The 25,132-nt window shown below is 37.8% G+C and overlaps 1 protein-coding gene across 1 annotated transcript in view; it reads right to left on the reverse strand.

The window, feature by feature from the left end:
- ZNF407 (zinc finger protein 407) overlaps nucleotides 1–25,132 on the reverse strand; it is a 439,772-nt gene that overhangs the window by 150,292 nt on the left and 264,348 nt on the right. The window contains 2 exon segments of the mRNA XM_049111754.1: nucleotides 15,462–15,582; nucleotides 25,120–25,132. The exon segment at nucleotides 25,120–25,132 is cut by the window's right edge and continues 71 nt beyond it. Of these exon segments, the coding sequence (XP_048967711.1) occupies nucleotides 15,462–15,582; nucleotides 25,120–25,132 (134 nt within the window).

Consider the following 25,132-nt stretch of genomic DNA (forward strand, 5'->3'; position numbering starts at 1 on the left):
CTCATAGACAATTCCATTTGACAGATGAGTCATGTACATCAACAGTGTGCTTCATAACATGAAAGTGACTTTTGAAACAGAGTTGAAGATCTCACCTGTCCCCTGCTACACCCCCTTCAGTGGCATTTTTCATTGATAACAGTCTAAAATCACCTTGCTTTCTATACTGTTTAAAATGCCTTACTGACTTCAACTGATTTCTAAGGAGACAGATTACGCACACGCTTGCCCATGGATATGGCACCACATTAGACAAGTTCGTCATGGAAGACTATGCCCAGTGCTCCGCCACTACCTCTGTTCCCAGAGACCGTGTAACCTGCCACCCACTGGCCCCCACGATTCTTAGCCCCATGGTCATGTCCAATTACATGACTTCTCTATTCAATCTTTGCTCAAGGTATCCACAACCTGTAAGGAGAAATAATCTACTTCAAACCTAAAAACCCCCTTCCCACCTTCCACTCTGTGAAACAATGAAAATCACAAGGAGGCAAATGGTAGGAAGCCACATGGAACTCTGCTAAAATCCCAAATTATTTTGTGAGAATGTAACATTTCAAGAATGGCCTCCCTCATCCATGTGTGAAGTGAGAGAAGAAGACAGATTTAAATGTGTGGCCAGACGTGGCCTGTCCTCTGCATTCCATGGAAGGAGGAAGGACCACTGGCAAGTGCAAGCCCTGGAGGACCTCGATTTCTCCTTGATTCTTCTTCAGCTCCAGAAGGAAAAATACATCTTGCTAACCGTTTCACTTCTCATTGCCTGCTCATTGCCAGTCTGGGAAAGGGGGAAACTTCAACAGCAGGAATTCCACGCTGCTCATGATGAGCAGTAAATGATGAGCCTAAAGGGGGTAGATGACGAGTACGATATATATAGTGTGTTTCTCAAACTTATTTGGCAACAAAAACCCTTTTTCTCAGCCAAGCAAACAGTATCGCGTGAAGACCATGATTTGTGAAAATCAAAACATCGAATTAGCCCTACACACTGTTTGGCCTCCTGACACTAACCTTCGGTCTGGCGGGTGGTAAGTGCAGCAGAAATTGTCTTCAGCCCCATCCTGCCACCGGCCCCTCGAAAAACACAGTCCCCACCCAAGTCTTTGCCACTTGGCATTTCTTTGCTTTACAGGGATGAGTTTTATTCTTTCCTGTTCTGTTACCTGGCTAAGCTTAGCAAAATGCAATCCTGTAAAACCAGGAAAGGCACGTGGAGAAGCCTTCTGAGCAGAAGGGTGCATGCCGCGGAGGTGCAGGGAGGTGTAGCCCAATTGTCCTGGTCCATGCAATCCCAGAGGCACGAGGGGCCCAAACTACCAAAGTCCTACATTACTGAACTATGGCTTGAAATTAGCAATCGGGGGGGGGGGGGGGGGGGAGGCTGCTTTACGAAGCACATTTCGTGTGTGTAAAGTAAAATTTCACTGAACCAAAAATACGTTTCGCTACTACTGAGAGTCTAGGCCAGAGCTTGCTTTTACTTGGAACAATCTAATAATGTCAAAGAGAAAAATAAAACAGCAGCAAATTCCTGCATGTGAGGGTACCAGTGCAGCTGACGGGTTTTACGGCCCCGGTGGCAGAGATCACCACGTGCTCAGACTCTGGTAGTCTAGCCAGGCGCGCGGGGCTGGTGCACTGCCCTAAAATTCTAAATACGTCTTATGTGGCCAAAGGAGAATGCATCGCTCACACCTGCTGCACTGGAGGCACCGGCTGGAAATGCACGCAGGCGGGATCAGAGCGAGGAGGTGGGACAGGAGAGAAACCAGCTAGTCCTCCAGCAGCCCCTCTCTCCAGAATCCTTGCTGCACTGCCACGGGAAGCCTCCAACTTCCCTGCCTTTGAAAGTCTTTTGAAAGACTCTTTCCCTGACTGACTCCAGTTCTGTTCCTTACAAAGCTCCCTGAGTCCAGTATGTATTTGCTTGATAGTAGATTACAAGTGAATACTTTATTAATTTTGTGTGAAACTGAGTCTTATTTTAAGGAGCATTTAAAGCTTTTATCATTCTGAAGTTCTAGGATCACTCTGTAGAAACAGTTAATAGGAGCCAGTCACTGATGGTGAGGGGCCACTGGACTTACTTAATAATCTATGTCCATCTTTACAAAATGCTCCACGTAATCCATTTAAAAATAATAACCGGTTCATTTCGGTCTCTGCACACAATACTTCCCTTTGTCCCTTGTAAGTCTCTCAAATGTCTTATTTTAAAGGAATATATAGTACTCCCGGAAGACATTTTCCCATTTCTATTCTCTCCGACTCCTGCGAGCCCTTGTTCTGTGTGATAAGGCAATCTCCTCCGGGATCGGAGCTGTGTAGTTTCGCACCACGAGTGACAAGGACTCGGCTTGAATAACTGCTGTGCGCAGGTTGTAATTATGTCAGCTGGAGTGTTGAACAAGGGGACTGATTAATGTGAGCCCCGGCCCAGGCGCAGGCCCTATCAAAACCTCCGCGCAGGCCAGCAGTGGGGACGGGTTAAAGCAAAAAGACAAAACATGCTGTATCGCCCATGATAGATGAATTGCTCCAACAGTCTTCAGGCAGATGTTCCGGGACAGTATAATATACAATTACTCTGCCTTATCACTTTCCCAGGGACAATAAAGCTTCCTCCTTCTATAGCTCATGTGAGTGAAGGCAAAATTCGTTTTACTTTTACAACACTGACTCACTTATCATGGTGCCTTGATTGTGCTTTTACAGCTAAAGAAAACATATATTCCACTTTTAAACTAAAAAAAAAAAAAAAAAACTAAGGGAAAAAAAAGACAAAACCAAACCCTCTCCCCCAAAACAACAAAACGAACCCAAACCTTAAAAAAATTGGAACCCTGTTTTGAATCTCTTCGATATCAGAGCATGCAATGTTTTAAAAAACTGTTTTGTTAAAAATGGATGCAAGGAAGGTGATGTGTGTGTGTGCACGTATTAGCTAAAAACAAGCATGTGTCACTCAAGAAGTAAGATTTGAGTTGCATAATTGCTATATTAATAACATTGTGCTTCAACAGCCATACAGAAATCACTAACTGAAAGGAACACGTAATTAAAACTATATATATACGTATATATATATATGTATATATACGTATATATATGTATATGTATATGTTGATATCATCCATATATTTCTCAGGCCCAGGCGCACGGCCCCCGAGTCTGGGAGGATACCTTCCCAATGACACACTCATTACTGCCGTTCCTACTTGGTGCCTCTGGGTCCCTCCTTCCTGAAGGATGCAGCGTGAGCCTAGGGAAAGGAGGCTGCCTCGACCGCGTCAGGAGCACACCATAGCCAATGCTAAATCGGACCTGCTTCAGGAGCACTACGGTGATCACTGCTACTATGCTTACTTGTACTCACAGAAATGCTGCCCAAATTTGTGACAAGATGGTCAGAACCATCGCAATTTGGAAAGGGAAATGAATGCACTTTTCGTTTTTAATGTTAAAAAACAAGCTAAAATAAAAAAATTGATATAGCCATAATAACCATTTTGTGATAACCATAATTAATGATGAAATAAAGCAGCCAAAATAACATTAAGATTGAAATAAATCCATACACAATGTTCTTGAATAAAAACAAGCAAATAAAAAGCATGTATCAACCTGTGGAACTATACAGATGACTTACTTCCACTTTTTAGTTGTGCAGCACAACTGACACCAACACTTAGCAGTTGTAATACACCCTAAGTCACAGAAACAAATCATGTAGCCTATCTCATCCTAAGGAGTGATAGATTTGCTTTCTCTTTTCATATCATACACACACTAACTCCAAGACCCACATGATCCTTATTATTACATTTCTCTGGGCAGGACCATTCCAGTAGAGTTCTACATTTCTAGAAACGTGGAGATTTGAAGAAGGTAGAGAGAGGGTCAACCTAAAATAGCCAAACAGAAATTTTCACACAAATGGACACGGAAGATATAATTAAGCCCGCAACTGATAAAAGAGTTGTGCCATATATATGATTACTTGGAATAAGTCAAACAAACAAAAGAAAGGTAAAAGAAATTGAGTGGGCTGTAAATACATAGGGGAGTCAGGTGTCATCACAATAAACAGCTGAGCTCCTCCACTGGCTTGTGACGTCACTAGAGTAGCCCGTCAGATTTACTGGTCTGAGAAGAACCCCAAGACACTCACAAAAATTGTTTAGAGTAAATCATAGAAAAGATGTCACAATTTAAAAGACTGCATTTAAAAATGAGTGTTTGTTACATGACTACACCAGATTGTTAGCTGGTGCTAAGCAAATTTCTAAATTGCATATAACAATTAAAGTAATATAGGCTTTGTAGAAATTCTTCCTATAAAACAAATAAAATCCTAATGGTTGGGGGGGTGGAGACAGGGAGCCAGAATTATACCATTACACAATCTCTATGTTCTCGATTCAAAAGTTTTATCACAACAAAAGTAGAAGTGGGTGCTGTGCAGCCCCCACAATGCAGAGACATCGTCACAGCAGCAGCTCTAAAGCTATGGCTCTGTGTCACAAGGGCTTCCACCAAGTCACACAGAACTGCTCCAAAAATACCATCAGTGCCCCTTACGCTGCACGTAGCCCAAATCTCAGATGCACCATCCTGGCCATGAGGTACAACCCAGTGTTCAAGTTCACGGTTGGAGCTGGCGCTATCCCCTTGACATGGAAGCATTCACATAAAATTAAAAAGCAACCCTAGGCAAACAAAAACAAACAAGCAACTACAATGTACTCCCACTGACCTGCCCTCCAAGCGTCTCCCAAGCGTTCTCACAGGGCAGTCCTCAAGCCCAACCTTCCTCAAGAGCAGCCAACCTGCATTCTTACCATGTCTTCCCTTCTGTGCTTCCCTGGCATCTGCTCCCATCCCTTCGCTAGAACTGGTCTTCCCGAGAGAGTCAGTGACCTCCTCGTGACTGAGGCAGGGAGACCGCACTGCCCCTATGTTCCTGAATGTCTGGCACCGCCAAGCACCGTTCCCCTGACACACCGAGGTCCCTTCCATTTCTGGAAGCTACTTCTCAGTCTCTTACACTTGCTATTTGCCCCTCTGCATGTCTCATTTGCCACATTTTCCAAGGGAGATCTGGCTCCTATGGATGCCTTCAATTCTACATGTTAGCACTCATCATACACCTACTGACACCTCCATGAAGACGACACATGGGTGTTTCAGAGTTCACACCACCCAAACTGCACTCATGATGCTGACGGGACCTTCTTCTGCCAGCAGTGAAGACCTCGGGAATGGCACCACCACTCATCCTGTGGCCCTGGCCCTGGCATCTCAAGGGTGGCATGCATCAGTCAGCCTGCCCTTGAATTCACTGATTTGGTTCCCAAGTCCACATGTTTCAGCTCCTGAAAAGCATGTGAATCAGCCTCCCTCTCCATCCCTGGCCACACTGCCAGTTCAGGGTTGGGCATTCACCACGTTCTGTGGGCACCTTTGCAAATGTTTCTTACATGACCTCCTGTCCCCTGATCTGTCCCCCTCTGGCTCACCATTTGCACTGCATCCATGATCTTTGAAAAGCAAAATGTAAGTATGTCCCTTTCCTGCTTAAAATTCCGGCTACCCACTGCCATTAGGGTAAAACTGCAACTCTCCGGCGTGGACTTCTTGCTGTCTGGCATCCACCTAATCCATAGGCCCTATAGTCCAGGCTTGCTGATATGTAACTTCAAATCAAATGAAAAGCATAATTTGGAAGTAGAAAGTGGGATATAATCATTCCTTTAATGAAAATTAAAGCTATCAAGTTTTTAGGATCTAAAAAATTCTCAAAATTAAGCATCAATCACTTTTTACCCCCCCAAAAAAACAATCCAAGGGATTGATTTAAGTACAAATACTGAAAACGAATCACATTTTCTCTCAATAGAAAATTCTAATTTGTTTTAGGACATTTCATATATTTATTAAATGTTGTAACTTAAGATGAAAAAACAAAACATACCGAGGAAAGAAAGGGCCAAGTACAGTTCACCAAATATTTTTAAATCTTACTCAGTGAGAGATCTCCAGTGTCATATGTACAAAAGATACAAAAGGAGGGATGAGGGTTGTTTAGCAAGATTGAAGTCAAAATAATTAAAAGTAAGGAATTAAACTTTAAGGGGCAAGAATAGGGGTTAATATTAGGTTTAAATTCCCTGCAGGGAAAAGTATCAGGTTACATGTTATGTCACAGAATAAGAGATTCTGGTTTATTTCTGTGATAGCTCACTCGTTGCTCTGTAGTAAGGAAGAGCATAGTATTGTTTTCTTACAAAGCGAAGAAAGGAAAGAAAAGAAAGGAAGGAAAGGAAAGGAAAGGAAAGGAAAGGAAAGGAAAGGAAAGGAAAGGAAAGGAAAGGAAAGGAAAGGAAAGGAAAGGAAGAAGAAAGAAAGAAAGAGAAAGAAAGAAAGAAAGAAAGAAAGAAAGAAAGAAAGAAAGAAAGAAAGAAAGAAAGAAAGAAAGAAAGAAGGAAGGAAGGAAGGAAGGAAGGAAGGAAGGAAGGAAGGAAGGAAGGAGAAGGAAAAGAAAGAAGAAAGAAAGAAAGAAAGAAAGAAAGAAAGAAAGAAAGAAAGAAAGAAAGAAAGAAAGAAAGAAAGAAAGAAAGAAAGAAAGAATCTAGGATTCATATCTAGGAATATTTCTTGTTCTAGAACTTCTCACAGACATAGTACTTCTCATAAATAGGAGAGAGCCAACAGTTTGGGCTACATTCCCTTATAATTTAGAAAAAAAAGACAGTCTTGTTTTCAGAGACCTTCTAAAGGCAAAGCCAATACAGGCACATGCTACCATGGCAAGTAGCGTCTGGCTTCACCAACGATCAGGGGCATGATGTCGAGAAGACAGGCGGGTACAGAAGCCACAGTTCCTTCTTGCACTTTATAGGAACTACTGCATCACCATTTTGTTAATGCTGCAAGTGTTTCTTTCTCCTGCAGTTTTTTACGGACCCTAAAGTAGCAATATTTCAGAATCCATGAAAACAATGGATCTGAAAACAAAATGATAGAAACTACCTCAACAGTCTCAATGAACTAATGACAACTGGTCAAGCTCTTATATACTTTATCCTCCGCTTTGTTATTTTCTCTGACACCCACATTGTAGCGTGTGAAACTCAATCCCACCCTGGAAGGTGTGTCTGATATTCTACTGATTCTTGTCAGTCCCTCTTGGCGATTACAGAGTCTTCCCTAATAAGCTACTCTGTGTGAGGTTCTGGCGCTAGGAGATATAGATAGTTACACAGCAGAGTGTTTTGTTGTGTGATAATAGCTCTAATGTCTGAGGAATAGCTTATTATGCAAGAGACTATTGCCCAAAAAAATATTTTCTATTTTTTTCATCTCTAAGGCCTTTCTTTCTGCCACAATATATACAGATATATCTAACTACCACCCAGGGGACTGTCCATAGTAATTCCTTGTAGAAAGACCATCCCCAAAGATAGCTTTGGTCCTTTTATAATGACTGGATTTGGGATTCAGCAACAGCAGGTTAGATAAACATGTTTGTCTAGATTCTACTTGAAGAGATAGCAGAGGGAATGTGTGGTCACTTTGTGTTCAAAATGGCTCTTCTAATTAATCTGTGATCTCAATGCTTATTTTAGCCTCGTCAACAAACAAAAACAACTTACTTGTATGATAAACAGAACGAATTAGCTCAGATTTTTTTTCCCTTTTAAAGACATCTGAATAGATTTGTAATTTTTAATGCTATGGAATCTATTTGTTTAAAGGTCCATAGACTTTCTTTGACTCAAATGAGTTTTGTTAGATAAAAATTTACTCACTTTAACTAAAGACCTGACATAAACACTTGTGCTGTATCAGCACAGAGCCTGTCAGCCAAAATGAAAATTTAAAAAGCCTATATGCTTAGGGGCTAGAGGGCAGGGAAGAAGAGTCTGAGTAAAACATGCAATGTATAAAAATAACATTAGACACAAACAGTATAAAATATACTAAACCAAATCAGAACCACCACTAGAGTCACTGAGATCAAAAAAAAAAAAAATCACTAAAAAAAAAAAATCACTAATAGAGAAAATGAGATAGTTGTTCAGAAAGAATTTAGTTTCTGCTGAAACAGATAAAAAAAAAACATTAGGCAAAATAAAGAATACATTTACATACAGTACAACTTTCTTAATTCATTTTGGAAAATCTGAAAAGAAGATACAATTAGGTCATTTTATTAGACAACCTCTCAAAAAACCCCACCTAAACTTACCAGAAACATCTACAACTCCATAAGGATCACCTTGACACATGTTAGAAGCATCTTCTGAAGCAACATTGATGCTCGCCAATGACCAAATGTAGCTTCACAAAGCAGCCACGCTACTGACATCTACCTGTGGTTAGCTGAACTGTGGGCAGGTAGCAAGCAGCAAGGGGCAGCTCACCAGGAGCCAGCACCACAGGGCAAACTGCCATGGGCACCATCGCCTTCCAGGACAAATTCACCACAGTAGGAAGAAAGCCTCGCAGGTGTCATCATACTATGAAAAGTTTGTAAAGTAACTGGATTTTTAGGCTTTCAGACGAACCTTTCAGCCTAGCCCATTCGTGTTCTATTCCATTAAGCGGATTAGCAGTTACGAAGGAGTAGAATCTAAAGAGACAACAAGCTTGAGGTAAATGAAATAATGAAATAGTATTTACTGATACTTTAAATGATGAAAATAATATATATATATTTTTTTAATTTTTATTATTTATTTATCATAGTCACAGAGAGAGAGAGAGGCAGAGGGGTCTCCAGGATCGCGCCCTGGGCCAAAGGCAGGCGCTAAACCGCTGCGCCACCCAGGGATCCCAAATAATATATTTTTTAATGTTGGTTTTGTTTTTTTGTTTTTTTGTGTGTGAGAACATTTAAATCCTATTCTCTTAGCAACTGTCAATTACATAACAGTCTTACTGGAAACAGGTCACCATGTTTTACATTAGATCCTCAGATCTTATTCATCTTGTAACTGAATGTCTGTACCCTTTTATCAGCCTCTCCTCACTTCTGGGCCCCCACCAAACCTAGTCCTTGAAAATCACTTTTCTGCTGTTTCTATGGGTTTGTTTTTCTTAACACTCTACATACAAGTGATATCATGCAGTATTAGCCTTTTTCTTCTAGCTTATTTCACTGACAAAATCAGTTTTGATTTAAAGTCTGTTCTGATATAACTAGGCTTGTAGCATCAAATTGCTTTAAATATCAATTTTACCTAATATTAATACTACAAATTTTCATTTGATTACTTTTATGTAGTGTCATTATTCTTTGAGAACTTCAAAATCACCCAAAAGAAATGCTACCTCTGATTTTTCTGATAAATAAATGTGTGCTGTTCACATGCTATGTATAATTTCACTTCTCTCTGGCTCTACATGATGTTTCACTACATAGGCTAACACCTAGAGTGGTTTTTTTTTTTTTTTTTTTCCTTTTTATTATCATTCAGGGCAAATCCAAGTTTGCTCCAGCCACTGCTTCCCCCAGTATAACCTGTGAGCCTGCACAGGAAGCTGAAGGAAAATGAAAACTCTCAGAAGAGATTATCCTAAAGGAGGGAAGGATCCCCTGTGGAGTCAATCTCTTAGCTCAGGATGCTGCTGGAGCACACTGAAGATAAGAACAATGAGGCCCACTCTACAATGAATTCTTAATGCCACAATAACCAAGGTAGTTTGTCTTATTATTTAATTATGCATAATAAACATAAAATGTTTATATAGCAAAATTACATACAAATGTGTAATATTATCTAAGACCTGGAACAAATTTTCATAACTGAGACTCTATACAGAAATGTATGTTTGAAAAATTCATTCAAACTTTAAGGGAAAATAAATATTTTAAGTACAATTTTTTTTGTCCTCACATCTTAAAACTACCGCAAAATTGCTTCCAGTATCATGTAAAATAAAGACAGAATTCAATTAGAAGTATTTTTGACAAAATTTTTTTTGACAACTATTTTCTAAAACAAATAAACACAATTAGAGGCTCACACATATTTCAAGTGGTTGTGACAAATGGCAAATGCTACCTACTCCAGTCACATGTGTGAAAACTTACCGAATTTATAAGAAATACTAAAGAAAACATTCAAAGGAGTAGTAAGAGAGATTTAAGCAGTATCACCAAAAAAAACCAAAACAATACAAAAAAAAAAAAAAGCTATTTCTACTTGAGATACCACTTCCTCGGTTAAATGTCACATCAAGTATTCTTAGCTTCCCCCTCATCCAGACAGGAAAAAAGATCTCGTGGAAATCAAAACTTCACATGTTTGGCCAAGAGCTAAAGTAAACCAACAAGTAGGGGGAGAAATATCAAAGTGTATTTCCTACAAGTTTAGCAAACAATGGAGTGAATTTTTTATAAGACATAGGAATTGTAGATTTTATTCTACAGCTATATGATACAGCGTATTTCTACTGGCGTTATAATACTAATTTAAAAAATAAGAAAAATAGCAAATAAAAAGTGGAATAGTAAAAAAAAAAAAATCTCCAAGACTGTGTGTAACACTGGAAGTAGTAAGAACAGTTGAGGAAAACTCTGACCAAAAGCAACCTTGGGGAACATATACATTATCCCGAGGTCCACAATAGGGACAACAGTACATAAATGATCAAATTGCCAGAGTCTGACTTGAAATTTTAGTTTTCTTTAATTTGATAAACGACATTTAAGGTGCAACATAATGATTAACCATAATATTTTGAATACTGCAGGTAGTATTTTGGCTTAGTTTTCATGACTTATCAGTGGTTTATTGTTTAATTTACTGTTTAATATACATAAATCTTAAATAAAAAATGGAAGCCAATTAGAAGATGAGTTTCATATAAAAGAAAGCCTGATTGTAGCTATCTATTTTGTTGTGAGAGCCAGTGTCACCAGTGAAACAGAATGCAGTGTGATATTAATAAATTTTATGGGGAAATAAGGATTTACATTTTTAGAAAAGGTACTTACTATAACATTTTAAAGGTTTTCTATTTTGTAACACAGAAGTGACAATATATAACAAAGAGGAATAAAACTATAGAAAAATATGGACTGTTTCCATTTTAATGTAGAAACAAATCTAAAGAATTTGTTACACAGATAATATGGCAAGACAGTGTCCTATGAATCTAAATTTATGCTTTGAAATTATAATGAATAATAATTAATGGTGAAAAAGTTATGGAGTAATGATGGAATATACTGATTTGTAATGGATTAGACTTTTGGATATTTTAGACAGCAAAAGCTTAGGAAAGGGGTACATGTTTACATCTGAATAGAATGAGATGTCATTGCCTAAATTAATAATGCAAACTTGAAAAATAGCCCCAGGTTCAAAAGACCAATTATAAAATTCTTTTGTAAACAAATCTATATTCACATTTTTCATGAATAATTATAACTACAAGTATCTCTTCACTAATGTTCAATTTATAAAATGAAAAATATATTTCCAAGTGTAACTTAAGTAATACTTCAGGTTCTTCAGGTTCTAATGATGGTAACTTACCTGCAAATAAGTGTTAATAATGACAAACACAGGAATACCCTACAGGAGTAATTTTTATATATCTATATTAAGAACAAATAAAAATCTAAATAGGAAAAAAGTTATTTAAATATTTTAAACAATAAAATATTATAGAAAGGGATCCCTGGGTGGCGCAGCAGTTTGGCGCCTGCCTTTGGCCCAGGGCGCAATCCTGGAGACCCGGGATCGAATCCCACATCGGGCTCCCAGTGCATGGAGCCTGCTTCTCCCTCTGCTTATGTCTCTGCCTCTCTCTCTCTCTCTCTCTCTGTGACTATCATAAATAAATAAATTAAAAAAATTTAAAAAAATAAATAAAAAAATAAAATAAAATATTATAGAAAGATATTAATAAAGCAAATACAATCACCTCTTCTTCAGAAATATGTGACCATCTTATGGATATTTTTATTCTATGGAAATCGTACATACTCAAATTTATTTATCCAGAGAAAAAGCTTTTTCCTTGTTGTTGTAAGGTAGATATGGTAAGCATTTTCTTCTTATTACACTATGCAACCAAGATAAACATTGTAAACTTCTCTGTTCATTTTTAAATTTTTTGCTCATCAACAAGAAAACAAAGAGAGCTGTTATAAACTCCACATATCATTCATAGTTCATTACATCACTATTCATAGATTTGCAAAGTTTTGTATTCCTAAGCAACATTAACTTGTCTTATGTTCAATAGTGAAAGCAGACCTAACCATAGGTTCACAGAATGATAAAACTGTCATAGGAACAAACTATTCAAACTATTGATCGTCTGTAATAACCAAATTTTTAGAAAGTTTTAAATGAAAATAAAACCAAACTTTTTATCAAGAATTTCAAACATTTCAAAAGGAAATTTGATAGACATCATTAGATTTACGTGTCCTGAGTATTAATTCATGGGACAATGACAATATTCCTAGAAAACACAATCTCCTTTTACCCATAGTGGCTGATAGAGGAATCACAGGGATGGAACCCAGCTAGCTCAGATGCACTTCTCAATTGAAGTGATGCTATGTCAGGGAAATAGCATCATATGAGACAGGTAATACAACCTTAACCTCAGCACAAATGTAATACAATTTCATACCAGGAAAATCTGAAATATTTTGAAATGTTTATGCATACAAAGACATAAAAGCCATAAATCATACTTCTAGGAACTTTTTAAAACAAAATCATGGATATGCACAAAGATTTCAGAATAGCATTTTTCAAATGAAAATACCTAAAAATGGCCCAAATGTTTAAAAACTTCATAAAATGACTATTATTTACAATCTAACTTGAAGACATACAAGTATCAGAATTACATTGTAGACGAGTAGTCTTACAAATGAGGCATCTGAAACTCTAAAGTATTGTCAGTGACCATCTAACAAATGATCGTTGATTTAATACATTTTTAACAACCTCAAAACGAGGGGAAAAACATCCTTAAGGGCATGTATCATAAATAAATTTCAACACACTGAAGACCTTCAGGACATTGAAGCTCTTGCACCACCTCAATGAACACGATCTTGAAATCACAAAGTGAAGTAACACCTGTAACCATCCAAGGGGACAATCTGAGATGAGAGGAAACCCAGGGCTCTGGCATCTTGGTCAGGGCATGCTCCTCCTCTAACATGAGCGATGCTCCCGTAAGGCTGCTACTCTAATCACTCATATTTTATGAGAGGTTAAGAATTTCAGTGCAGGCAGCCCGGGTGGCGCAGCGGTTTAGCGACGCCTGCAGCCTGGGGTGTGATCCTGGAGACCCGGATCGAGTCCCACATCGGGCTCCCTACATGGAGCCTGTTTCTCCCTCTGCTTGTGTCTCTGCCTGCCTCTGTCTCTCTCTCTCTGCCTCTAAATAAATTAAAAAAAAAGAAAAGAATTTCAGTGCACACTGGGTTGGCTCCTCCAGAGCCTGAGCTCTCAACTACACCCTCCTGCTTACTCCAGAATGAGGACATGGGCCGGATGCCGGCACTAACCCAACAGCTGCTCTGATCAATAACTCCCTTGTCTGAAAATGTTCTGCTTGTCAGGACAGTATTATATGATATTTCTTAATATTACAAGTAAATATTATAGATATTAACTAAGAAATCCACTTATAAGTGGTAAAAACCACTTTTATCTATTTTATAAAGAGGTCTGGACATGATCTTGCTTGAAATAATAGTTCTGCTACTTAATATAACAGTTTGAAAACCATAGTTATATGAGATTAAGAAAACAGAAAGGTAGCTACAAATTTGTTAAGTATGAAAACTAAAATTTATAAGAAATAAAAAATCCTCCAGAACCACAACTCAAATCTAAAGCATACAAGACATACTGAAAGGACATAATCCTGAGCTAAAAGAGATAATTAAAGGAAATTTTTACAATTTTTCTAATTGCTTTTCTGCATTTTACAGAGAAGGCAACTATACAGTATGACCACTTTAACAAGGAAAAGGACATTAAAAATGTTTATTTTTTAAAGAATAACACCTTAAAATGTGTACGTCTACCTCTAATTGGATCGCCATTTTACCAAATTTCCAAGAAACACCAATCTATTGCTAAGCAAAGACAGAGCTCATAAAATGTTGAATGAATGAATAATTAATGAATGAAATATATCTGTAATATCTCTGTACTACTAAATGACCTTTAACATAAAACTTAATGCAATAATGAGGATAATAATAGAGATTATGGCAATATATTTACTGAATGCACAGGCTACATCCACAGGAATACAGAAATGTCTTTTTTAACAAATGCTTCAGGCTTAAGGTATATATATCTATATATCTATAGATATATCTCCTACCATTTAACAAAAGCAGGCTGCATTGAAAGAACCACTCTCAATGTTTCTGTGTCATCATGTGTAATGGGGGCTCTGAGATCTTCAGCTCCAGGATGGAGAAGGCCCTCAACACAGCGATTCAGGCTGCACAGAGTAGCTGATGAAGCTCCTAAGACAGATGTCATCTGGCTGCCTGCAAACTGTGGTGTCCAACAAACTACCTAATGTGCTCTGAACTCACTCTCACAGGCTTCAGGTATAGTGTGATCTGGCTGCAACCTCCATTTCTCATTTTATTTTTCACTCTGCACTCACCACACATATATCATCATATAGTAAAACAGAATTACTTACCATTGCCTGACTACATCTCAAACTTCTGGCACCTATGCTTTGCTGCGGCTGCAAGGTAACTCTTCAGGGTGGCAGACATCACTTAGCCACCGAGGACCTCAGCACCTGTGATCTCTAGGACACTGTCAGCCCAAAAATGCTACAGCACACCATTACCTCCTGCACCCATATTTCTTTGAAATTTACTCATCTTTTAAGCCCTGGTTGACATGCTGTCTCCTCTAGGAGGATGTCTGTGTGGCTGGACTTGTTCCTTCCTATGGATGCCTCTGGCCTGGCCTTTTTCTTTCCTGACTGAAATCTGTATTATAATTATTTAGAGATACTATAAGTCACCTATTATGCTACAATATCCCTGAAGGCAGGATATATTTCTTGCATTGTCTTATCGTCGATGAGATGCCACATACATGGAAATAACTGATTAAATGGAAAGGTCGCTTAATTTGGCAAAAAATAAAATAAAATAAAATAAAATAAAATAAAATAAAATAAAATCACTTGAAATTCAGGTGTACCAAAGATTATAAAACCTAAATGTTAAGATTATAAAAAATGGAGAACTTTACAATTTAAAATAGTCACTAAAATATGATAGTGACATAAACTCCCAATCAACCTAGTAAGGGAATCCTGCTTTACACTGTGCTAATTGGTTGTTGATCAAAAAACGATTCTTTCACTGTGAATCTACCGTGGTGACCCACGGTGATGCTACCTGCCTACTAATGAACCCTTACCTGTAGTCACACCATGGGCACCTGTAAGGCTTTTCTCCCGTGTGCACTCGCTTGTGCCGAGTCAGATGAGACTGGGTTGTGGAGGCAAAGTTACACTCATCACATTTGAAAGGTTTTTCTCCTGCAAAATATAAAGCAATGCTGCACATGAATAATTATAAAAATTAGAAATGAAGGGCTAAACCTGTTACTGACAATTAAAAAGAAACTTATTTCCATAAAAATTTAAGAATATAGTCCAGTAGACCACTCACATTTAGGACACTTGAATATTCATTCCCAGAGTGAAAAAGTTAGAAGATACCACTGATTTTTATTTCTATATTTGAATGGAAGCAAGGTAGACATTGTGTAACTCAAATGTAACTTACACAAACAGAAATCTAAATTACAGCCTGGTCTAGTACTGCATTTGGAGTCCTTTAACAAACTATGTTACACTACAGCCATTATAAAAATCTCCCTGAGGACAAAATCATGAAAAAGCATGTAACAGAGATATTCTTTGAATATACAGCATAAAATCTTAAATATGAAAAAATAAAGCTATAAATTGATACCAATTAAAAAACTATTAGAGGTAAGGAAAAATTACAGTTCACTAAAGTTGAGTAAGAGGTAACCATAGAAAAATGCCTCGAAGAAACATGTACAATAGTATTTCATAGCATTCCCTCATGTAGATATAACCACTCTATCTCCATATGCATTTTACTCATCAGTTGGTTCAAGAGCTTACATGCCACTCATGGCTAGTCCCTTGACGGATACCTTTCTTTGCATTAACCACCACTCCTCCATACATATGCATCCAAAGAAATCATCAAATCTTCATTTTTAATTGTAGTAGTCACACTGGCTGGTAAGCACGTGATATATAGCTATTTAAAAAACTGTCATGGGGGAATCCCTGGGTTTCTCAGTGGTTTAACGCCTGCCTTCGGCCCAGGGCGTGATCCTGGAGTCCTGGGATCAAGTCCCACATCCGGCTCCCGGCTCTCTGCTTCTCTCTCTGCCTGTGTCTCTGCTTCTCTCTGTGTGTCTTTCATGAATAAATAAATCAAATCTTTTTAAAAAAAAAACTGTCATGGGATTTACCTAGAGAAAAAATGTTTAAGTCTGTATAGAGTAGCTCAGGAGTGTGAATCTACTTTTTGAAGGATACACTTGATCAGATCTAAATATAAATCACAAATTTGACATAATTTAGCCTCTGAATTGAGATTTGCTAGAAGTGTAAAATGTACTCTAAATTTCAAGATCCTAGAACAAAAAAAAAAAATATCACTAATAAAGTTATATTGATTTAATGTTGAAATGATAGTAATTTGATGTATTTGGTTAACCATTATTTTTTGGAGTTTCAAGTTTTTATTTCAATTCCAGTTGGTTAACATATAGTGTAATATATAGCTTCAGAAGTAGAATTTAGGGATTTATCACTTACATATAACACCCAGTGCTCATCACAACAAGTGCTCTTCTCAACGCCCATCACCGATTTCCCCCACCTCCTCTCCAGGAACCTTGTTTTTTCTCTAGAGTTAAGAATCTGTTTTATGGTTTGTTTTCCCCATGTTCATCTGTTTTGCTTCTTAAATTCCACCCATAAGTGAAATCATATGGTATTTGTCTTTCTCTGACTTATTTCACTTAGCATAATACATTCTAGTGCCATCCATGTCATTGCAAATGGCAAGATTTCATTTTTTAATGTCTGAGTAATAGTCCATTCTATATATAGACCACATCTTCTTTATCTATTCATCTGTCAATGGACATTTTAGGCTCTTTTCATAATTTGGCTACTGTTGATAATGCAGCTATGAATATCAGGGTGCATGTGTTCCTTCATATCAGCATTTTTGTATCCTTTGGGTAAATATCTAGTAGTGTAATTGCTAGATCACAGGGGAGTTCTATTTTTCATTTTTTAGTAACCTCCATATTGTTCTCCACAGTGGCCGCACCACAGTTTGCATTCCCACCAACAGTGTAAGAGGGGTCCCCTTCTCCACATCTTCACCAACATCTGTTGTTTCCTGTGTTGTTAATTTTAGCCATTCTGACAGGTGTGAGGTGGTATCTCATTATAGTTTCGATTTGTATTTCCCTGATGATGAATGATGCTGACCATCTTTTCATGTGCCTGTTAGCCATCTGGATATCTTCTCTGGAAAAATGTTTATTCATTTCTTCTGAATTTGTATGGAACCACAAAAGACCCCAAAGAGCCAAAGCCACCTTGAAAAAGAAAAGCAAACCTGGAGGCATCACAATTCTGGACTCTGAGTCATATTACAGAGCTGCAGTGATCAAGACAGTATAGTACTGGCAGAGAAACAGACACAGATCAATAAAGAACAGAAAACCTAGAAACTGACCCAAGACTACATGGTCCACTAATCTTCGACAAAGCAGGAAAGAATCTCTAATGGAAAAATGTGTCTTCAACAAATGGTGCTGGGAAAACTGGACAGCTCCATGCAAAAGAATGGAACTGGACCACTTTCTTACACCACACACACAAAAAATAAATTCAAAATGGATCAAAGACCTAAATGTGAGACAGGAAAGCATCAAAATCCTAGAGGAGAACACAGGCAATAACCTCTTTACCATTGACAGTAACAACTTCTTATTAAATAGTCTCTGGAGGAAAGAAAAACAAAATTATTGGGACTTTATTAAAATAAAATGCTTCTGTAGAGCGATGAAACACTCAACGAAATTATAGGGCAACCTTTGGGAAGGGAGAAGGTATTTGCAAATGGCATATCTGGTAGAGGGTTAGTATCCAAAATGTATACAGAACTTGTAAAACTTAACACACACCCCAAAAACAATCCAGGTAAAAAAATGGGCAGGAGACATGAAGAGACATTTGATTAACTGTTTAAAAAAGCAATTCACCTGTTACCTTTTTTTAATATGGTTGCCAGGAAACTTAAAATGACAGGTGTGGCTCACATGATATTTCTGTTGGACAGCAATGAACTACAGAAAACTTTACAACTATCTCCTCCCGAAAGTGATTTATAATATACAATAATACTCTTCTCAGCAAACATTCTTTCTGATAAATTTTACATACAGAGTAATTTTACATGTGTTCAATAATTCTACTTGCCACTTAGTTCTGACTTTTTAAAAAATAATTTCATAAGTATATTGACTTATGTAGAAAACAAAAGATGAACTACCTTGGTATAAGATTCCTCTACATCGATTCACCTAGCAACAAAACAATATCTGTCCTGACAATCAGAATGTTTAGAACCTTGTCCTCCTTTCTTTCTGTCTACTTATATGGCCTTATCTGTGACTGCAGTAACAGCTGAATGCATACACATGTCATCTGATGGGCGTTCTACCCACTACCTGCAGCCTAGGGTGGCAGTCAGAAGAAGCTAGATGGACTTCAATCCCAAGCCAAGTTTTACCATTTTTCACCCCCCACCTGTCCACCCCCTGGACAAGATCAGAAGATCAGAAGGACAAAAACCACCAAACAAGCAGGACAATTATGAGGATTAGAGAAGACAAAGCAAGTGTAAGGTACTTATCAGGGTGTCAAATGCCTAGCTGCTTTTGTCACCCTTTTGATAGGAGTGCTTAAACACTGGTAAATGCACACTGCCTTCTCACAAAGATGATAGTGGACACCAATGGTCCCCATCAAGCTCTCCTAACCAGTAAAAAGGCAAACCTTTTTAAATACAAAACAATTGTGTAGTTTCACTTAGTGAATTTAACACAGAGGTATTATTTAATAGATTCTATAAGGAAATATTTGATTTATTATTGCAAAAAGAAGACCACATACAAAACAGTAAAATCTTGGGAATTGAGAGGCATTTTTATACCTTTCAGTCATTTGTTCCTAAGAAAATCTCATCTATAACAGCCCAATCAAGTGGTCACCCAGGGTCAGTTTGAATAACTCTTTTTTCTCAGTTTCTAAACTTCTGGTCATGTCACTTAAGTTGGTATAGACAACTCAACTATACTTAACTGACTTAAACAAAAACCCAGTTTCATGATAATGGTGGGCTTTGCTTTTGCTTGAGAGACAGTATATGACCTAAATCTTGCATAAGGCTGAAAAAAATGGCTCTACATCTTCAAATTTGAGTCAGAAATACGCTATATAATAAAAATATAAACACCTGCATGGAAGTATAACTGAAAACTTCCACGTTCATTGTAAGAATTGAATTGCTCATTATATTCAATGCAGAGTATTTTTACTGCACATCAATGTCAAAGACAAGTTCCCCTGAACAACAGAAACACAAGTGATGCACGGTATCGGGAAAAAACCGTATGTATTATTGTTTCATGGACCAGACATATGTAGACTGACCATACAAGGCAGAATGAAACTAGTACCACAATCAAGACAATGAAACAGCCACTGATCCCAAAGGTTCCTTATACCCCTTTGTCTCTGGCTCATCCCATCCTCAGACAAATGCTCATTTATCTGCTGTCATTATTAAATGCTAATGTAGTTAGCATTTTCTAGAGATTTTTATACGTGGAAACACACAGTGTGTACTCTCTTGTCTGACTTCGTCTCAGCATTATTTTGTGACTCAGTCATGCTACTCCACATGTAAATACTTGTTTTTACTGCTGAGTAGCATTCCATGATATGAAGGTACCACAGTTTATCCATTCACCCACTGAAGGATTTTTGAGTTGTTTGCATTTTGGGGTGTTACAAAGCTGCTATAAATCTTCATGTGCAAGTCTTTGCTTGGATGTGTATCTCCTTTTCTCTTAGGTAAATATCTAAGAGTGGGTTGGCTGGGTCATTTGGTAGGTGCATATTAACTTTGTAAGAAACTGCCAAACTGTTTTCCAAAGTGGCTTGACAATGTTACATTCCTACCAGTGGTGTAGGAAAAGTTCTCACTGCTCCAAATCATCACCAATGATCAATGCTTTAAATTTGTATTTTCCTAATGATGTTGAGAATCATTTCATATGTTTATTTGCCACACACTTACATTCTTTAGTGAAGTGTCTGTTCAAATCATTCAACCCCTTAATTGGTTGTTTTCTTATGTTTATGTTTTGAGACTTCTTTATATATTACAAATACAAATCCTTAATAAGATTTGTGATTTACACATTTTTTCCCCAGTCCAATGACTTTGTCTTTGCATTCTCTTCATAGTGTCTTTCACAGAGGAGTAGTTAAGTAATGTATATTTAATTTTTCAGTTAATAATTTTTCAGGTTATGATTTTTTTAAATTACAAATCAGACTTTTGATGCAGTATCTGAGAATTTTGATAATCTATGATCACAAAGATTTTTCTCCTAAATCTCCTTTTAGAATTTATATAGTTCTAAGTTTTACATTTAGATCAGAATGGTTTTGAGTTAATGTTATACATGGTATGTTATACAGAGCAATGTTCGTTTTTACTGCATACAGACAGCCTGTTGTCCCAGCACTATAAAGTTACATTGTACTGCCTTTGTTCTTTGTCAAAAATCCATTGACTATATAGATGTAGGTCTGCTCTGTAATTTCTGTTCATTGCACTGACAGTTTTGTCTTCCTTGATGCCAATACCAGAATGACCTGATTACTGTAACCTTATAGTAAGTCATGAAGTGAGGTTTGTTCATCATCCTCAAAGTTGACTATTTCAGATTGTTGCATTTCCATATGAATTTTAAAATCAGCTTGTCAGTTTCTTAACAACAATGAGAAGCTTGATGGGATCTGAGTCTTTTGGGTCCATGAACATGGTATATCATCCTATTTAGGTTCTTTAATTTCTCTGGGAATTTCTCTTGGCAGTATTTTGCAGTTTCTAATGTAGGAGTTTTGCTTATCCTTTGTTAGATTTCTCTCTAAATATTGTACCTTGGTCATAAACAACTGACAAATGTAGGCATAGATCTATTCAGTTCCACTGATATTTCTGTGTATCTTTATGCCAATACAATATGGTCATGACTATTATAACTATATAATAATAAGTCAAGTTAGGTGGTATAAATCTTCCACTCTTAACATAATGAATCTAAGAGGTCAAACAATATAAAGATTTTTTTCATTAATCAAATAGACAAATATATTCTGATGTCTCCTTATTCTGTTCAACCTAGTGTTTAAAAATGTGTAGCACCATAACTCACTGCTAACTTGTTTCTACTATTAGCCTTGGGGTAGACATCTTTGTCCATTTTTCATGGATTTTGCAAGAATCTGAGGGGGCAAAGGGTGACATTATGGACTCATTGTCTGAGCTAGCAGTATAAATGAAAGGTCATCTAAGCTCTCAAAGTTAATTTTCTTCATTTGGAGGTTTATCATAAGCACTTAAAAAAAAAGGTTAACGTAGCTTATTTCATCAAAATTTTTATGACATTTTATGTGACACAATTGAAACTTACAAACAACACTTTTAAAGAATAATGTCATGTATATTCCCTATAATTCTAATAATTTGAGGTTCATATTAAGCTAACATTATATTGCAATGAGCTATAAGTTATCATTTCATACTTGACAACACTGTAGATTAAATTGTGTAACTCTAAGAAATTTTGAATTTTCTACAGGCTGACAGAGAAAAAATATAATGCTACTAAAATATGCTACATAAAATCTGCTGTAATCACTAAAGGAAGGAAGGCTCAAGCATGTCTAGGTTCTTGGAAATGGAAGAACTCTATGTCAATTTATACAAACTACAGTTTAATCAAACTTGTACATAATAGTTAATTTGTAACTCATTAATTTTGTTACATGCCCGATGCTACCATTCAAGTATGTTAATTGGTATATTTTTTTCATCCACAAATGAGAATTTCTTCAGGAAAATATACTTCAGAAATATGGAAGTAATTTTTTTGTTTGTTAGCCTCAGTATAATAGCCAAAGAAGTAAACTCACTTTCTGGGTTTTCAAATTTGAAAACAAAACAAAACAAAACAAAAACAAAAACAAAACTACAAATTTTAAATAAGAATTCCGGTTTGCTAATATTTCTTAATGCTTGAAATCAGATACGTACAGTATGAAGAGGTGCACTTGTTAAGGAGTGATCAAAATGATTTAATGCACTGGGAACAGTCCTTCTGAATCCTTTGTCATTCTAAAGCCAGTAAGATGAGTAAAGCTATGAGTAAGGCATTAGCTACTCTTGAACAGTGCTGTAAGTCAGTAGGGCTACCTGTCTACACTCTCCGCAAAAAAGCAGAACAAAGGCGAATTTCCTTCCCTCCTGTTTCCCCTTATGTGACACAACAGTGCATATTAAATTGTGTTGTCCTTTCCGAACAATAGTCTTGGCCCAAGTAACCATTAAGGGATGTTCTGCATCTTAGGTAGCTCTGATAGAAGAGTCAAAGAAAGTCAGAAGGGGAACAGCAGAACGGCTATGGATATAGAGCAGTGCCCTTTGTGTGTCAACAATCTGTCAAAAGGGCTGCACACTTCTCATGGAAACTCACACTTCGCATTCCTTTGGGCAGGCTGGTGGTTATTAAGCTGGCCAAGACTCTTCAACTACACGTGAGGATTTGCTCCTGTGCCCTTGAATCAAGGGTCTCTGACAGGTGATAAAAGTAAATCTTGGAATGGAAGATGTTTCGTGTCAGCCCCCTAGACAGTCTGTATTGCAGTAGGGAATTATTTACGCCATTTGGAACACTTTTGATACCTATCCCTTCCCAAGCTGATTGTAATTTGCGTGGGCACTCTGGTAAAAAGGTAAACCATGTCAAAGAGGAATACATCAGAGAAATATAGATTTCAAATGCACCATACAATTCTGGCCTTGGGGAAAAAAAAAAAAAACTTGTATGTTGCTTAAATATTACAAATCCAGCCCAAAAGCTAAGAATCTAGACTGAGTTGTACTAAGCTGCTTGGTTGAAGCAAACAGTCTTAAGAACAGACTTCAGTATTAAAGAATCATGTTTGATTTGTGCCACAGAGGCAGATAAATGCCACAAAGACAGATGCCTCTGTCTGTGAGACATTGTCCTATATGGTATAAAGTTAATAGCAAAGTAATAAGGAGCCTCTGGACCTGACATAAAATATAAAGTTGTGCCTGCTCGACACAGGCTTCATGATCGATCACCTGTAAGTGCCTGTGATCACAGTGCGACTGTCCTCCCTGCAGGGGGAAGACAGAGCTCTGCCACACTGGCAACAGTGGCACATGGGAGGCTCTGCTGGTCCCCAGGTGGCCGCTGGGTGTGACCGAGTGAGCAGCAGTGACCACAGCAGGAACATCTTGGGCACCGATAAATGGAAAACAGTAAGAATAAAGCACCCCACGTGAGCACACCGTACCACACACATGCTTCCAACTTGTCCAAGACAGCGGCCGAGGGGGACCGCCATCCACCAGGTCTCTCCTGCAATCTCTTACACTGAATCCTTAAGCCCCTGGGTTAAAGGCCTGCGGCCACAGATTGCTACTATAAATTTAAAATAGACTTTCACGTTTACAGAATAAAGTGTACGTTTCCAACATCATGTTAAACACCGGAAATTTCTCTTCACTTGATAATAACTCTCATCCCATTTGGAGATGTGAAAGAAGTGACTGGTATTTGTTTTTATTAATCTTACAAATTTTATAATGAGCATGAGAGCAACCTATGGCTAACCATTAAATATAACATCTCAAGATTTGAATTGTCCCACAAACAATGTATTTCATGTATCTTCATTTCATGCCACTTTGAGTGTGACCGCCAAACAACCACTGTCACGGTCCCCAAGGAAAAGCCCAACATTTTGTGACAGATTGTGTTACCACATGACTTATCATCTAAACTAGGTCACTTTCGATAATAAAACAGTTCTGTTAATAATTAGAAGGACAATGCCATTAACAGCACTGTCCCGGGCACATATAATTTACAATTATAAACATAATTACTTATAAGACTGAGTAGTTAATTAATTTTAATGAATATTTAAAACTTTTCATTCTTAAGAGTTCCTGACAGATGCACCTATTTTATTTTGTTGAGCCATAAAGAATGCATGTCTTTAACATGGATGTCTTTCATGTCGCTATCTACTCACATCGCTACCTGTTCTCATGAGCAAGAACAGAAAACAGTGAGAACCTAAACTACCTAAAACTACTGGTCCCAACTCGCAGAGGGACTGCCACTAGATGGTCAAGTGGTTAGGTGGGCCAAGAAGTGGCCGGAAAGGGAGGCCTATGGGTAAGCCAGCCAGTCACCCGCTGAAGAGGCAGAGGTGAGTAAGAAAGTGGCTGGGAGACACTGAGGGGCGAGGGTGCATCCGAGAGTAACCTGGATCTCCAGCCTCACCCACCAGGTCTGTGGCAAAGTCTGCGCAGCCGAGAGGGAGCCTGGGGTTCTCCTCTTTGCAGGCCAGCTCTTTCCCCTCCTATGTAACATGAATTTACAGAGGACACCCGATCCATGAAACATGCAACAGGCCAACTTTTTAAACATATAAAAATAAGTGAATCCAAATCTTAGGTTATTCAAACAGAACTTTCAGTAGACCCTCCAGGATAGGGATTTTACAAACACTGACAAGACAGGCCATGGAGGGCCCAGAATGGACAGCGGGGCATCTGCCCAGGCCGGCTGTGGCCTGTTGGGCAGGCGGGGGCCAGGTGGCCATACTGACCTGTGTGCTGGCG

This window comes from Canis lupus, chromosome 1 (genome assembly GCF_003254725.2).
Source record: "Canis lupus dingo isolate Sandy chromosome 1, ASM325472v2, whole genome shotgun sequence".
NCBI lineage: Eukaryota > Metazoa > Chordata > Mammalia > Carnivora > Canidae > Canis > Canis lupus.